Raw genomic sequence first — 16,468 nt, forward strand, 5'->3', positions numbered from 1 at the left:
ATAGATTTAGACTCGACAAAAAAGCACATAATCCGACACCTTATTCCACTCAACAGAATAGCGGACAAAATAAATACACAAAACTAAATGCAGGGAATTCTAACCCACGTCAGCACGATAAGACCCCATCAGGTAAATTTAAAAACCGTTCACAAAATGACGAGGACATATCTATGCGGACTCATGTTTCCAAAATGCATATTAACAACCACGGACAAAAACAAATAGACACGGAACTCGACTCCGATGACGAACTAGAACAAGAATACCATAACAAAAGCACAAGAGACACTACGCTCGATTCCGAAGACGACGAATATTTAATTTCAGAAGAGATAAATTTTCAGCTTGCCCAAGAAAGAAATCGAAACAAATGATGAGCCAGAATAGCTTCATACCATATATTTCAATCATGACCTCTAAAGGAGAGTTAAAGTTTTTAGTCGACACAGGAGCGAACAAAAATTATATCTCTCCGGCTCACGTCAACATTGAAGACTGTAAAGATGAACCACCTTCTACAGTAACAAATATCAAGGGCGAATATAAGATTAACAAATCAGCCTCAATAGATATTTTCCAAATCAGAAAAAAATTAAAATTTTACGTTTTCAACTTCCATAAATTTTTTGATGGCCTTATTGGTTACGAGTCTCTACGCGAAATTAAAGCGACACTTAATACATCCACCAATACCTTCAAAATAGGAAAGAAATTAATTAAAATGAAAAAAATGTTCCCAGGAGAACAAAAATTGAACTTAACTGAACACAAATTTCAATTCATCCAGATACCCGTGAGACGAAATGGTTCATTCATAATCGATCAGGAAATCGTTCTCAAACATTTTTCAATACTACCAAGACTATACGAAGAAATGAACGGAAAGGCAATTTTGGCAATTAAGAAAAACACCGATGAAAGATCTGTCGAAATAAATTCTAATGAGCTCGAACTAGGGAAGGACTACTACGAAATTGAGAAAATCCCCCTAAAACATACGACGACCAAGTACGAAATAAGGGACGAACACCTAAACGAGATAGAAAAGATTGCTCTGAAAGAAGCAATTGATAAAAACAAGGAAGTTTTGTACTGCAACGACGACAACCTCACTTTTACCCACAAAATAAAACACAAAATTAGAACCACCGACAACATACCGATCCATACCAAATCCTACAGATACCCCAAAGCTTTTGAAGAAATAGTGAGACATCAAGTAGATAAACTTTTGAAAGACGGTATTGTAAGAGAATCTATCTCTCCATATACGTCACCAGTTTGGGTAGTACCCAAGAAAGCAGACTCTTCAGGACAAAAAAAATTTCGACTGGTAATAGACTATCGTAAACTGAACGAAAAAACAATCAGTGATAGATATCCTATACCGGAGATTACCGATATATTAGATAAGCTGGGAAGAACAAATTATTTTTCTACTATAGATCTCGCATCAGGCTTTCACCAAATTCAGCTCGATGACGAAGACATTGAAAAAACGGCATTTTCAGTAAACTCTGGTAAATACGAGTTTACGCGTATGCCATTCGGGTTGAAAAACGCCCCTGCGACTTTTCAACGCGTAATGGACTGCATATTGAGAGAAGAAATTGGGAAATGTTGTCTGGTATATATGGACGACATCATTGTATTTTCACCCTCTCTAGAACAACATAAAATCGACCTGGACAAAATTTTGAGAAAATTAAAAGATGCTAATCTAAAAATACAGCTTGATAAATGCGAATTTTTCCGCAAAGAGGTCCAATTTCTAGGACATACAGTTTCGGAAGATGGCGTAAGACCGAATCAGGACAAAATCGAGACAATTAAAAATTGGCCACTACCGAAAACAGAAAAAGAAGTGAGACAATTTCTCGGAATTTTGGGATATTATAGGAGATTTATTAAAGATTTTGCTAAACTAGTGAAACCGCTTACTACCTTACTACGTAAAGACCAGGATTTTATCATTGGGCCAGAAACAGAACTCTGCTTCGAAAAATGTAAGCAAATCTTAATGAGAGATCCAGTGTTGATTCATCCGGACTTCTCTAAAGAATTTAACTTAACTACTGACGCTAGTGACTTTGCGATAGGAGCCGTACTTTCTCAAGGACCTATCGGAAAAGATCGTCCAGTAGCTTATGCGTCAAGAACTCTAAACAGGTCAGAAGAAAACTATTCAACAACTGAAAAAGAGTTCCTGGCAATGTATTGGGCCGTTAAACATTTCGAACACTATCTCTGGGGGAGGAAATTCAAACTAATTACAGATCACCAACCGCTAACTTACTCTCTTTCAAACACAAACAAACGCATTTTTAGAGGTAAACTAGAACTTGAAGGATACGACTACGAGTTAATTTATAAACCAGGCAAAAACAATGTTGTCGCGGATGCACTTTCAAGAATAAAGACAAACGAGATTAACGCGAACCCACAACACGAGACCAGTAATGAAGAAACAGAGAGTGAGGGAACAACCATACATTCCGCCGACTCTAGTGATGATTACTACATTTGGTGTACAGAAAAACCAATTAACACATTCAAGACACAACTCATCCTGAAAATTTCAAACATTGATTCCGAAGTGTCAGAGCAAATATTTCCGAATCGTCGACGTATCACAATCCTCAAACCAAATTACACCGAAATAGATATAGTACAATTATTCAAAAGATATCTCAACCCCAGAGGAATAAATTGCTTACGCGTACCCATAGGATTGAGACAACTGGTTCAGGAAACTTACAAGAAACATTTCGAATCTAATCACATCTACAAAGTTCTAATTTCAGAAATTTTACTGGAGGACGTCAGGCTGGAAGCAGAGCAGGATAAACTAGTAAGAGTTACACATGAATACGCACATCGGGGCATAAAAGAAAACAAAGCCCAAATACTACAAAGGTATTATTTTCCCCAACTCGATCGAAAGGTTAGAGCCCTAATAGATAGTTGCGGCGTTTGCAAGAAAAGCAAATACGATAGAAACCCGCCACAATTAATACAGAAAAGCATTTTCGGGGAGAAACCCTTCGAACGAGTTCACATAGATGTTTTTTTCATGAAAGGACTAAAGTGGTTGACGATAGTGGACTCCTTCTCAAAATTCGCTAACATAATTCCTTTAGAAACTAGAACAATAGTTGACTTAAAAAGAGCACTTAGTGAACATATCAGAATATTTGGCAGACCACTAACTATCGTCAGCGACCAGGAACCAGCATGCATATCCATAGACTTTACAGGGTTTCTGAACGATCTTGGCATTTCCATCCACCATGCCAGTAACTCTCAATCAAACGGAATAATCGAGAGATTTCATTCTACAATAATTGAGTTATATCGAACATTAAAGCATAAATTTCCAAACAAACCAATTATTGAAGTAATGAATCTTTTAACCGACATTTACAATAACACTATACATTCAGCTACAAAAAGGAAGCCTAGAGAAATCATCTTCAACGTTTCAAACTCCACGAACGTAGAAGAATTACAAGAGGCAGCAGACAATATTCAATCAGCAGTCAAAACGCAACTACAACAAAACAAACAAAGACATGAAAAGAAACACGAAAATAAGCAAACACCACTCGAACTTAAACCTGACGAAACAAAATACGTTAGAATATCACAGAGACAGACAAAGGACAAAGACCCATTCAAATTAGTAAAAACAAAGACCGACAATCTACTCACTTTCAGAGACACAAACAATATAAAAATCCACAAGAACCGACTGAAAAAGTAACCTCACACTACTACTCTAATTTCAGAATTTTCTTGACTCACTACGTATCGTCTACAATCTACAAAGATGTGACAAATAACAATGGACTTATAGCCTTTAAACTTGACACAGTTAGAATTAGATTAGGATACGAACGAATCGTTAAAAAAATCGATCTAGGCAACATCGAACTAAACATCAACCATATTGAGAAAATAACCCTATCCCTCAAAACTAGAGATCACTTACACGAAACACTTTCAAGAAAAATTAAAATTGCTAGAGAGAAACTTAAAAGCCTTAAGCCCCACAGACAGAAACGCGGATTAATCAACGCATTAGGAACAATGGTTAAATACATAGCAGGTAATCCCGACGAAGAAGATTTAAAAACCATACAACTAAGCATAGAAATGTTACAGGATCATGAAAACAAAATTGTAAATAACCAAATGAAACAAATCAATATCAATACTAGTTTCCAAAACAGAATAAATAATGTCACAAATGTCATTAGGAAAATTAGTTCTCAAATAACATTAATAAACAACACACTTAGAGAAGATACTATTACAGAACACATTAACTTAATATTCAGCATAGATTCTCTCATCCATACACTAGAAGACATAGAAGAACAAGTTGAATTTTCTAAACAAGATCTATTGAATAAAAATATACTTTCGTTAGAAGAGAAAGAATACATCTTCCATAGACTAGTACAGCAGGACATGAACCTTAAATTCATAGACGAGATTTTTCAATTCAGTTCAGCAAGTTCAACAATCATCAAGGACAACATCGTTATTCTGATAAAGATACCAATACTGGACAGCAACCCCTACGAGCTACTAGAACTACAGGCTACCAGCATAAATCAAACAAGAATCAGCACAAAAATCCAATTTGCAGCTAAAAGACAGAACCACATATTGCCACAACTACAAAAATGTAAAATTTGCGACAATTCAACACCGCTGGAAGACGAATGCATCTATAGAATTCTAACACACCAGAAACCAAGATGTCCTATAAGAAAAACAGATCAAACGACTAAAATAAAAGAAATCAGAAGAGGCGTCATATTCATCGATACAAACATTCATCTAAAAGTCTCTAGCTCCTGCGGCGACTCCACAGTCATAACGGAACCGACCGTCATCGAGACAGAGAACTGCACCATAAACGTACTAAACTATACTTTCCACAAAGAAGACGAATTCTCAGCAAAAGAAGAATACCTGTTGCCAACTTACAACAAACACCCAGAAACAACCAATAACATACAAGAGAAAAGTGAAGACCTCAGTATACAAAATCTGGAACTCCTAGAAGAGATCAACCTAAAATCTTACCAACACAGAAAAACCACCATCGTCGGAAGTACAATCGTCACCATAGTAATCATTAGCCTTCTCATCCTGGTAATCGCTACCACGAAGAACAGGAAACTCACTGAAGATAAACACACCACAAGAAAATCTGCGGATCCCGAAATTTCGGAGATCAGAATCGAAAAAACCGAACCGAAGACGATACATTTCAAAAAGCTTCCAACAATACAGCTTCCAAACAGTCGACCGAGGACGATCGACGCTCTTAGAGGGGAGGTGTTACGAAATACCGGATCCGGAACAGCAACGTCAACAGTAAAGAACCCATAGTTCAACATAGCGACAGCCGAGAGTCCGCCGACCAACGCAGCAAGGAAAATGCTGACACGGGGTAAACCCGGCATAGCAACCGTTCCAGCCGCCAACCACACGACATCGAAGACAACGTGGCCGATCGACGATATCGAACTTTGCTGAATTGTCAAATCCAAATTAACAAAAGGTTTAGCGATAGGAATTTTTAGGCAGTCTTGAGTGAGATACGTAAGCGAATCCATGTAACCGAAAATTAAGTGAAATAAAGTTTTTTTTTATTCAAACCGCGATAGTACACGGCATAATTTATATATATATATATATATATATATATATATATATATATATATATATATATATATATATATATATATATATATATATATATATATATATATATATATATATATATATATATATATATATATATATATATATATATATATATATATATATATATATATATATATATATATATATATATATATATATATATATATATATATATATATATATATATATATATATATATATATATATATATATATATATATATATATATATATATATATATATATATATATATATATATATATATATATATGAGAATATATATATATTCTCAGTTCGCCCTCCGGGCCTTCTTTCAAAGTCCGTTTTTACAGTGATTGCATAGCCTTTTTATATGAGAAAGGCAAAAAAACAGATAAATAACATGAAAAAAACTAACACTTGTTTTGAAAAATTAGAAATGTTCTTTTGCTCTGGATGGATGCATTCCAGGATTAGAAGAAATTCGAAAAGCATAATGCCGACTGTAGAACAAAGCCAGGAATTCAACGTCCGATTGCCGATTTGTCAAATATATACTCTTACCAGCTGCTACCTAACTTTGGGTCAAAACCTACCCAAAATCAACTAAAGTGCATCTCCCCAATTTTGGGTAACGAGTGATGACCTCAAAATTTAGGTAAATGTAAGTTTAGTACAAGTGTTATGGCATAACAAAGCACGCTACCCATTTTTACCGATCAACTCAAAGTTTGAGTAGATAACGACCTAATTTTCGGTAGCTTATAGAAGAGCTAAACAATGAGTGATTTCTCCTAAAAAAAATAGGTAAAAATGATTTTCAGTGTAAATCAATGTGTGATCAACGTTTCTTATAACATCTAACGAAAATGTATATCGAAATATATTTTTTCCTTCAATTTAACAATTAGAATGTGATACTGGACAATGCGGAAATTTGAAGTATCTCGTTTAAAACATGCCAATCCGAATGAAGTGTGAACGAGAGTGCGCATGTCCTTGCCCGAATAACCACGTGTTGGAACTCACAAGCATGCAATCACTCAGCCGACAGGTTGTTTAGTTTCATGTATTTCGACAATCCTCGGTGAATGCTAGGCAAAATACCGAGATTATTTTGCTAGGTATAGTTTGAGAGGCACTCTTTCATGTTTTTTTTTGTGGTTAGCATTACCCCTTCCGAGATGACACCTTTTTTGAAATAGCTTTACGCTACCTATTGGTACTACCGTTTAATTTTCTTTCACTTTCACTGAAAGTTCTGTGATGTCGTGACAACGATTCGCCCCAAAATGGAAGAAAACTCTTCAATTTTTACGACTTACTTGCATACTCTCTGTATTAACTGTGAAATGACATACAGGCTTGTTGAAAGCCTTGTTAGAAAAGTCCGTTCAAGTTATGTTGACTAGACATTTTAAGTGAAAAGTAAAAATCGTCACTGGTCTTACAAACCAGTTGTCGTATGTTCGAGCCCCAACCTGGAAGGATTCTTAGTGTCAGTAGGATCCGTAGAAATAGCCATGCAATGATTCTGTACACTAAGAATCGGCTGCGAAGTCTGTTGAAACAGAAAGGCTAAATTCCACAAAAGGAATGTCATGCCACGACTTTGCTTGCTAAAAATCGTCACGAATAAGGAATGCAACAAAAAGTTTTCCACGGTCGAATACCGCGTCCGGCTAAAACCTTGAAAGTATCAAACAGTGGCACTGGTTTGTCTTCTGACAATTTTTCCTTATCTACGCAGTGTCAGTGGCGAAAGGGCCAGAGAACTCATACTAATTTTCATATTCCGTTGGGGATGTTTTCTGTTTTTAGGTTTCCTGGTTGATGTATTGCAGAGCCTCACAAAATTTCACTACCCGGTGCTGACTGCGCGGCATCCGTGGTATTTCAATAAATTATAAGTCTAGATTTCTTGCAAGGCACGAAACACTTGCCTGGAACTCTGTGTTTCGTAAAATTAAATGAAAGTGGAATGCCGCTGTTTTCCTCGAAAGTTTAAGATATTGTTTTAAATACATTTAAATGCTTCTGGTAGTGCTTCGAATCAGTTGACATCGAAAGTAACTAAAAAAAACTGTTTTAATCCACCTAGTGGTGTAAAGATACCTTTCTTATATCTCTCATATTCTAATATATAAATGTGTGGTATTCTTCAAAATAATTTTCTTTGATTCTTGAAAAACAAACAGGTGTGTCCATAAAGTGGTATAAAATACAGAGTGAAACAGTACTCAGATCGGTTCAGTGAGTTCCAATATTGCAGGTACTTACGAAACCGGAATCCGGAAAGCGATATAATCGAAGTCGGTTGAAGAAAAGAGAATGGGACCAAATTTTTGGTCTATGGCTACAATCTTCGGTCGTTAATCAAAGACCGGGAACTAGGAAAGCCAAAATTAATTTGTTTGGCCATCTACTGACAATGACTACCGATTGGAATAGAGTTTAGGCAAGTTTACAAATTATTTTACGTTTTTTGCTTTGCCGCTTTTAGTGATAGTGTAAATATTTTAACAATCTTCATCCTGTAATTCAAGAGTCGGATCCTGATGAAATTCAGAAATTCAATGTGGGACCACAATACCTTTCAATCGAACTTAAGTTTGTGAAAATCGGTCAAGCCATCGCTGAGAAAAGTGAGTGAGATCCATTCAGCAATATAGGACCGAAACTTCCGGAATCGGAAATCGGGAACCAGGATAACCGGAATGGGTTAGTTTGGTTGACTACTGATAATGGCTACTGATTGAAGTAGTTTGGAGGCCAGCTAAGAATATTTTTGTTTCGCCGCTTTGAGCGACGGTATCAAATTTTCAACACACTTTACCCTATAATTTTGGAACCGGAATTAGGATCCGGATGAAATTTGGAAGTTTTGCATGAGAACATGAGACCTTTCATTTGAACCTAAGTTTGTGGAAATCGATCGCGCCATCTTTGAGAAAATTGAAGAAGTAGTTTGAAATATGAATTCTTGGACTAATCACCATGTAATTCTGGAATCGAAAGTCAGATCGGTACTTTCATTTGAATCTAAGTTAATGAAAATCGGTTCAGCCATCGCCGAGAAAAGTGAGTGCAAAAAATGTCACATACATACATACACACACATACATACATTTTGTGTGCTCAACGAACTTGATCGAATGGTATATGACAATCGGCCCTCGGGGCCTCAGTTCAAAAGTCGGTTTTCACAGTGGTTGCATAACTTTTCTATGTGAGAAAGCCAAAACCTATCAACCAAATCGAATCTTATAACTAAAGTGCGTAACTAATAACACGAGTGTCGTATCTCAAGTCTTAATTTTGAGGCTTTCTTTGAATAAACACCGAAATAGTATTTGTCGTCTCAAACTTAGTTCACAGAATCGCCTCCATCTTCGTTTCCCACTAGTTCTTGCTCTTTTCCCCCTTTTTGGGTTGTGCATCCATAATTGTACTTTATTGTTTTCATACATAAAACACACGTCGTTTCCAACTGATATTTCTCCAATATCAAATATTTCTATAATTTATTTTATTACTTAGTCAGATTTATTATGAATTTTCAGTAACCTTCCAAACATTGGAACGAAATTCTAGTTACGTCGGCCACCTTAAACGTTCACTCATAACAGTGAACCTAAGGTGAAAGTAAATTAAAATGAGAGTGTAACTCCACACCGACAACATATGCACAGATGTCGTTTTGTATCTCTTTCTATGCTGTCTTTGACAGTTTGACTGGCAATAATAAAATCACAAACAAAAAGAACATGAAGAGTACATTTGAACAAGGAGGCAAGTTTTAAGTAATTAAATCTATATCACTACAACGAGTACAGAAGGTCTCAACTTAGGAACATGCTAATTAAAACTAGGTAATGCTAATAAAACATCAAATTATTTTAATTTATAAATCAAATAACTTTTTTTTTAATATTCAATTTCATATTATGACAACAAAATTTTCAAAACAATACATATTATTAAAAACAATTAAATTCATTCGCATATTTTTCAATCCAAAATGCCTTTTTTTCATGACCATTTTAAATGTTTGCCTTGAATTATCTCAGATTGAAGACAGCAATATGCAAACAAAATTTCTTTGGTTGAATCAGTAGCGTGACATGTTTTGACATAAATTTTCAATTCATATTCATTAATACCTTTTTTGGTAAGTAATAACTGTGAAGTTGGTAAACGACTGGACAATGCGCAATTCAGGCCCCAATGTGGTTCTTAGCCTCTTGTCCAGTAACTCCTATCCCTATCTCCCCGCGGTGCTGGCTGGAGTACGAGCAACCATAGGAAAGATCGGGTAACCAACCCCGGTGGGACCTTGGTCGTATGCTGACAGGGAAGGGGGTCCTCTTTAGAGGATGTCGGAGCGTCTGTACCCCATGTTAGGAGCGGCTTCAAACAGCGTCTGTTCTGGTATCCAGCGGCTGAGTATGAAATGCTGCATCCCGTCGAGCTAAATCCAAGGTGGCAACCCCACCAACGGGATCGTCCTAGTACTAGTTGGGACGTTAAACAGAGCAATCACGATGATCCTCCGGCGAGACAGGAAGTTGGCGTAGGCCTAATAAGCCGCCCATAAAACATTTATTACGAATAATACAGGAGAGAATACGACCCGGAACAATCGGCATAGACCCACGCGATGAAATAAGGACTACAATTGGAAACTTGGAACATGGAACTGCAAGTCGCTAGGTTTTGCAGGCTGAGACAGGATAATATACGACGAACTAAATCGCCGCATCTACGACGTCGTAGCGCTGCAGGAGCTTTGTTGGATGGGACAGACGGTGTGGAAAAGCGGACATCGAGCGGCTACCTTCTACCAAAGCTGTGGCACAACGAACGAGCTGGGAACTGGCTTTATAGTGCTAGGCAAGATGCGTCAGCGAGTGATTGGGTGGCAGCCGATCAACGCTAGGATGTGTAAGTTGAGGATTAAAGGCCGTTTTTTCAATTACAGCATCGTTAACGTGCACTGCCTACATGAAGGGAGACCCGATGATGAGAAAGAAGCGTTCTACGTGCAGCTGGAACAAGCCTATGACGGCTGCCCACACAGGGACTTTAATAATTGTCATCGGTGACATGAATACCCAGCTAGGAAGGGAGGCAATGTACGGACCGGTAATCGGGCCGAACATCCATTCACAGCTCAACTACTTGGTATCGGTGTGGGGGCGAGCCGCTAGTTCTTATCTGAAGAAACTCCAAACTCTACAAAACAGATGCCTAAAAATCATTTTCAATAAACCCTTATTATTTTCTATTGTTGTACTCTGACAGAAACCATAATGTTTTACCAATAACATACTTATGTGATGTCCAAACGTTGCTATTCATCCATGATAATTTGCTTAACTCCACAGTTCACCATAACCTACAGTTCCCAACTATATCCCATTCTAGAACAACACGCCGTATTAACAATTTGTTTCGTGTTCGAGCAGTTACAAGCCTTGGTCAAAGACGGATCCTTTTTGTTGGTCCAACTAAATATAAATACTAAATACTTCCGCCTGATATACGAGAAATAAACAATCGTGCCACATTTGCGGCTAGACTAAAGTACCATTTTAAGCACAGACTGAACGAGATATTTAGCTAATGTAGCTTTTTTTGTTGGAAGGTATTTTTATTCAGACAGCAAAATGCAGCTTTACGTGGCCGAATTAGCCGATTTTTTAATTAATGCATTTTTTGAAGTGGATCTCGTTGTCACTCTTTTTCTAGGAGGAGAAGAGATTCCATTTCCCTCCTGCGAGGGTTGAGGGGCACTTTTTTCGTGGCTCGTCTCGTCATCCATTGCCTCATCGGTTGTATTGTTGTTGGTGTCCGTCTTCGTTTCGTTTTCCTTGTTGTTCGTAGTGAAACTGGAGTACTGCGCTCACTAGTTTCCATTGTTGAACGGTTGACCTTGTCTTTGGTTGAAGATGTCCTTTTCGCAGTTTCGGTGCAAGGTTTACCGTAGCGTGCCGGTTGTTCACAAAACTGACATGTAACCAGCTGATTTTCATAGGTAATCAGCGTTTTACACGGATGTGTCCCACCTTGACCACAAATGATGTAAGATGAAATTGCCATACGTAGTTGCATACGTACCACTCGCACGCCATTCTGTATGCCAGGGAAAAAATTCCGCCATACTTCTCTTACGATGGAAAGAACTTCGGGGGAAGGTCATGCACGCGTACTTCTATGGCATTGTCCACCATGTGCACAGGGATTTTGTATTTAATGTTGTCACACTCAACGCTGTGCACCTCGTTGTTAACCGAAGCGAATGGAATTGCATCGCTTTCACGTTTAAACATAATGTACACACAGTTAGACGCCTTGTTGAATTGAATCTCACTTACTTTATTAGCGTCTAGATGCATTCGTTCTTTAAGTAAGATTTCAATTTCATTTGCTGCTAGTCTAACTTTGCAACGCTTGAAATCTATACAGATTGAATTTGGTCTTGTTTTGTTAAATCGTAGTTTTGTTAAATCGTATTTGACCATTCCGTACACTCTATTGTTCACTGTACTGTATTGTCTTTGTATCTTTTGCTTCGACCGCAAACGATTTTCGACTGTGTCGTGTGAGATGCGAGCACAAACTGATGTAGTTTTTTGTTTTATAATGTAATGTATTTATCGTCAACAGTATTTCATATTAATAACTAATTTCCTAATCTCTTTCCAACATATCGTAGTAATTAAATTGTGGATCCCTTAAAAGGAAATCTTTTCCACTGGGACTCCACTTTATGTTAATAATAAATTGCACATCAAACCATGAATAAATAGAATCTCAGCGGACTTTCTATCAAAATTGAATTTGTATTTCTAGTTTTATTATTGTCAGTGTTTATATGTTTCTTGTTTTCCGCTGAGACTAGTTGCGTTCACTACCAGGGGGCTCCAAATTGAAGCTTTTTGGTGTGAGAGTGGGCAAAAAAAGTACTTGTTGAACAGTAAGAAAGATGTCTCACATAAAAACAGAATTTTATTCTGGAGAAGTCTGGATCTCATCTTGAGCATTCAACACTCATCACCTTATAAAAGAAATTAAATGTTAAAAGTAAATAAATTGTAAAATTTGTTAAACATTGTCAAACATAGAAAAGCATTCGACAGTGTTTGGAACAAAAGTTTAATAGCAAAAATGTCTGACTTCCAGTTTCCTATTTATTTGACCAAAATGATTCAAAATAATTTAACTGAACCTACTCTCCATCAAAGTCGTCGGTTGTGCTGTGAGCTGGCAGATTTTTTGCAAGTCCGAAAGCCAGACCGGACTGCTGGGCGAGGTACGTGCAGGTGGTAACCCTAAACACGAGATAAATTCTATAATCAGAAATAATACGGTAGTTGTTTCAACGCAGGTGATTGAATATTTGATTGGTGCGAATCATTGCTAAACTACCAGAATGAAAAATTCTAGATTGTTAACTGTTTTAACATTCCGTGATGGCGGTTCAATGCATAGAGCACTGGTCTTGCAAGCCAGTTGTTGTATTTCGAGCCCCGACTTGGAAAGATTCTTAGTGTCGATAGGATCGTAGCACCTGTGTTCTGTACACCATGAATCCGCTGCGCAGTCTAATGAAGCAGAATGTCATATTCCACAAAAGAAATGTAAAACCAAAGCTTTGATTAGCATAGTTGATTTGGCCACCAGCTCTGTCAACAAAAATGACAGTTTAAAAAAAACCAACTAATAATCCAGTCGTATTGCGATCACCGCTGGTTCCGTGCATTTAAACATACTACAATCGACACAAATAGAAAGATAATCTGCCTGGAAAATGGTGTCAACAATACAACCGCAAACGAATGGATGTCTCACTATGAAGTAATCGAGCCAACTGATTATATTAAAAGTCTTCGCCTTTATTTTTTCCTTCTCTAACGTTTTGCGAGCTCGCTCTTGTCATGTGCCCCATCAGAATTCCGCTACTCGATATTGTTCTCAATCCAATCGATGTACTTGGCGACGTTCGTGTACACTCCGGGAACATCTTTGGTGCCGCACTTATTCGGACCGAAACTAACAATTCCGAACAAGAACCAATTCGATTTGATCCGCTTCATCAGCGGACCACCCGAATCGCCACTGCAGGTGTCCTTACCACGAACTCCACCGGCGCACATTTGCGTATCTCGCAGTGCCACTCCCGACGGTCTGTACACCGCAGAACACCGGTTTAAATCCGTAATGTTTAGCTCTACCTTGAGTTTTATGTTACTGGAGCTTGCTGAAAGTACCAAATATTTATGCCACATAAATCTAAGAACATCAAAAGCATACTCCATACCTGTCTCCGTACGACCCCATCCAGCGGCAAAGGCAGCCGTACCAGCATTGTTTCGATACCGCTCCGCATCGTCCACCGGCAAACAGATCGCTCTGATGTATTCCGAAAATGCCACATCTCGGTTGAACCGAATCAAAGCAATATCATCCCACTGACTTTTCTGCTGAGGATTGTAATTCTCGTGAACAATAATCTTCTCGACACCCAAATCCACCGGTATGTCTGCACAAACACCTTCCTTACAGTCGGGGCCATCATTTTTCAAATCGTACTCGCCGAGTCGGACACCGACCCTGAAAAAAAAAATGGAAACCAATCGATAGTTTTATCACTGGCAAACACCATTCAGTTCAGTTTCGTAGCTTACACCTCCCACCCGCGAGGAATCGCGTTTATGCAGTGAGCCGCAGTGATAATGTAGCGCGAGTTGATAACCGAACCGCCACAGTGGAATCCGTAGTTTCCGTTCGGTTTCCGGTACTGGATCACCGCGGTCCATGGGTATTCATTCAATTCGGTAGCCTGGCCACCTACCACACGATCCGACAGATCCAAGCCACACTGATTCGGTCGCAGGAGGGTGGCTTTCCGAGGACCGACCGTCAGACCGGCACAGCAAACCTGTAATAAAAAGGATTGTTCGATTAGGTGCGTGGGATTGCGTACGGTTTCGATGGGCAGACATTAAGTTATTTTAGCTCTTAGTGGACTGTGATGCGCTAATTGTAATACATTATTTACCACACTGATACTCCAGCGGTTATTTTTTGTGAAGTGTATTTTTAGAACATACTTCAAATTTCGATCTGATTTGCATTTCGCAACAGATACAGAGGAAAATACTGATTCAGTTTCACAGTTGATTGCAAAATGTTTATCCTATATTAAACTCATCAACATAGCATAGTTTGTTATTGGTTTTCGCTACACCATTTGAAGGATCAACGCACAAATGTTCAACTTGATTTTTCATGCAATCGAAACCAAAGTACGCCGAATAGTTCACCGTACGTTTAAATATGCCGTTCATAAAGCTCAATCTTCATTAGCATCATAACTTTTTCCTTGTTTTGCCACTTGTTTACTGAGCAGAAGAAAAACCGGTTTAAATATTAATAATTGACTGTTTCAAACCACAACCAGAAAGGGGATTCCGATGGCCATTCCAATGTCAACCTCGAAAGATTTAAACTTTGCGTTCCCCAACCAAAGTTCCGCTCTTACCAAAGGCTTGTTTCCGGATGCCATGCCACATCTGCTGCTTTGTACGAAGTTGCTTTCATCCGGAGAAATCAGCGGTTTGTTGTAGATATTTAGCAGCGGTTGACACTCTCTAAGGAACACGCAAACTCCGGACTCCCCGACTGGGTTGATGCACGGATCATTTTGACCTGTTAACAGATTTGAAAGAAAATGATACTTCGAATATGCAACCCATATTTATTTATTTATCTTACTCAGAGCAAATCCATTCGAGATCAGTCCTACCAGAACAGCGAAACCGAAAAGCGCATAAGTTCGGAACATATTTCTGTGACCTGTACTGGCCCAGGTGTCACAACTCACTGATAACGAAGCTCAACCTCGAAGGGATTAATCTTGAAAATGGATGACAACAGCAACAACAAAACTATCACTCAATAATAAGTCTTATGCGTCTTACAAGCTGAAGCTTCCGATAACAACTGCGAAGAGGACTAATAAAAACTCGGATGGCTTCCAATCAACCAACACATTACCATGTGCGAGCCGGTCTTCAACAAGGCAGTGTGTTCGTTTCGTTCAGACTCTGGACGTCGACGAGCACCGCCGGCGACTGTTCGACACCCGATCTTGGCCGTCAATCGACTCGGGCACCAACACCAAATAGAAGCTCCGAAACACACGGACAAGATCTAGTTGCGCTCGATTGTCATACGGTACAGTGCCGACCGGCAGAAAACAAGTTCTGAAATAGCAAACAAATGGGAAAACACGTCGGCGCCTTTTTGTTGTTGTCTGCCTTGGTGGATGATCATCGCGATCATTGCAGACATTTCCGAGTCGAGACGGTGTGATGCGAGTAGCACTAAGTTAGATCGGGGAATTACCGAGAAAGTTGGTCTTTTGGAGAAAGGCGGAAAGCACCAGGAGCTTTAATTTTTAATTGAGTTCAATTTGTCGTAAGTCGTGTTTTGATTAAACTGTTAGCATTTAGGAATTCCCATAAAAATCAAGACTTTAATTAAAGCAGGGATCAGGAAAGTTGTAGTTCTTGAGGCATAATATGGGCAATTCAACCAATTGTCGACACAATCTTGTATCCACACAACTCCGTTTTCGATGAAACTTCAGAATATAATAATCTGAACCAAAATAAGATAATCGGTGTGCATTAGATTGGGTTGTGTCACATCACTGATTTTTGGTGCGCGACTAAAAGTTCGAATGAAAGAAGAA

General features: G+C 38.4%; 1 protein-coding gene across 2 annotated transcripts; it reads right to left on the bottom strand.

Moving 5' to 3' along the window:
* Positions 1–13,583: 13,583 nt before the first annotated feature.
* Positions 13,584–15,733, bottom strand: LOC131430568 (CLIP domain-containing serine protease B4-like). Of its 2 annotated transcripts, XM_058595637.1 has the most exons (6): positions 15,693–15,708; positions 15,487–15,627; positions 15,254–15,420; positions 14,397–14,650; positions 14,030–14,322; positions 13,584–13,969 (listed from the first exon to the last, which is right to left on the bottom strand). In XM_058595637.1, exons 2-6 carry the CDS (start codon positions 15,554–15,556, stop codon positions 13,668–13,670), a joined length of 1,086 nt encoding a protein of 361 aa, XP_058451620.1. In that variant the 5' UTR covers positions 15,557–15,627; positions 15,693–15,708; the 3' UTR covers positions 13,584–13,667. The 2 variants fall into 2 exon arrangements, with proteins under 2 accessions (XP_058451620.1, XP_058451619.1); XM_058595636.1 differs by having other exon boundaries at positions 15,487–15,733.
* Between the last annotated feature and the right edge of the window lie 735 nt (positions 15,734–16,468).

The sequence above is a fragment of the Malaya genurostris genome, chromosome 2 (assembly GCF_030247185.1).
Source record: "Malaya genurostris strain Urasoe2022 chromosome 2, Malgen_1.1, whole genome shotgun sequence".
NCBI classification, from domain to species: domain Eukaryota; kingdom Metazoa; phylum Arthropoda; class Insecta; order Diptera; family Culicidae; genus Malaya; species Malaya genurostris.

Coding starts and splice junctions, on each gene's coding strand:
- LOC131430568 (XM_058595636.1), bottom strand. CDS start 15,556: ATGTTCCGAACTTATGCGCTTTTCGGTTTCGCTGTTCTGGTAGGACTG. Junction 14,323..14,396: donor ATTCCTCGCGGGTGGGAGGT/GTAAGCTACGAA, acceptor TTTTTTTTTCAG/GGTCGGTGTCCGACTCGGCG. Junction 13,970..14,029: donor ATGGGGTCGTACGGAGACAG/GTATGGAGTATG, acceptor TGGTACTTTCAG/CAAGCTCCAGTAACATAAAA.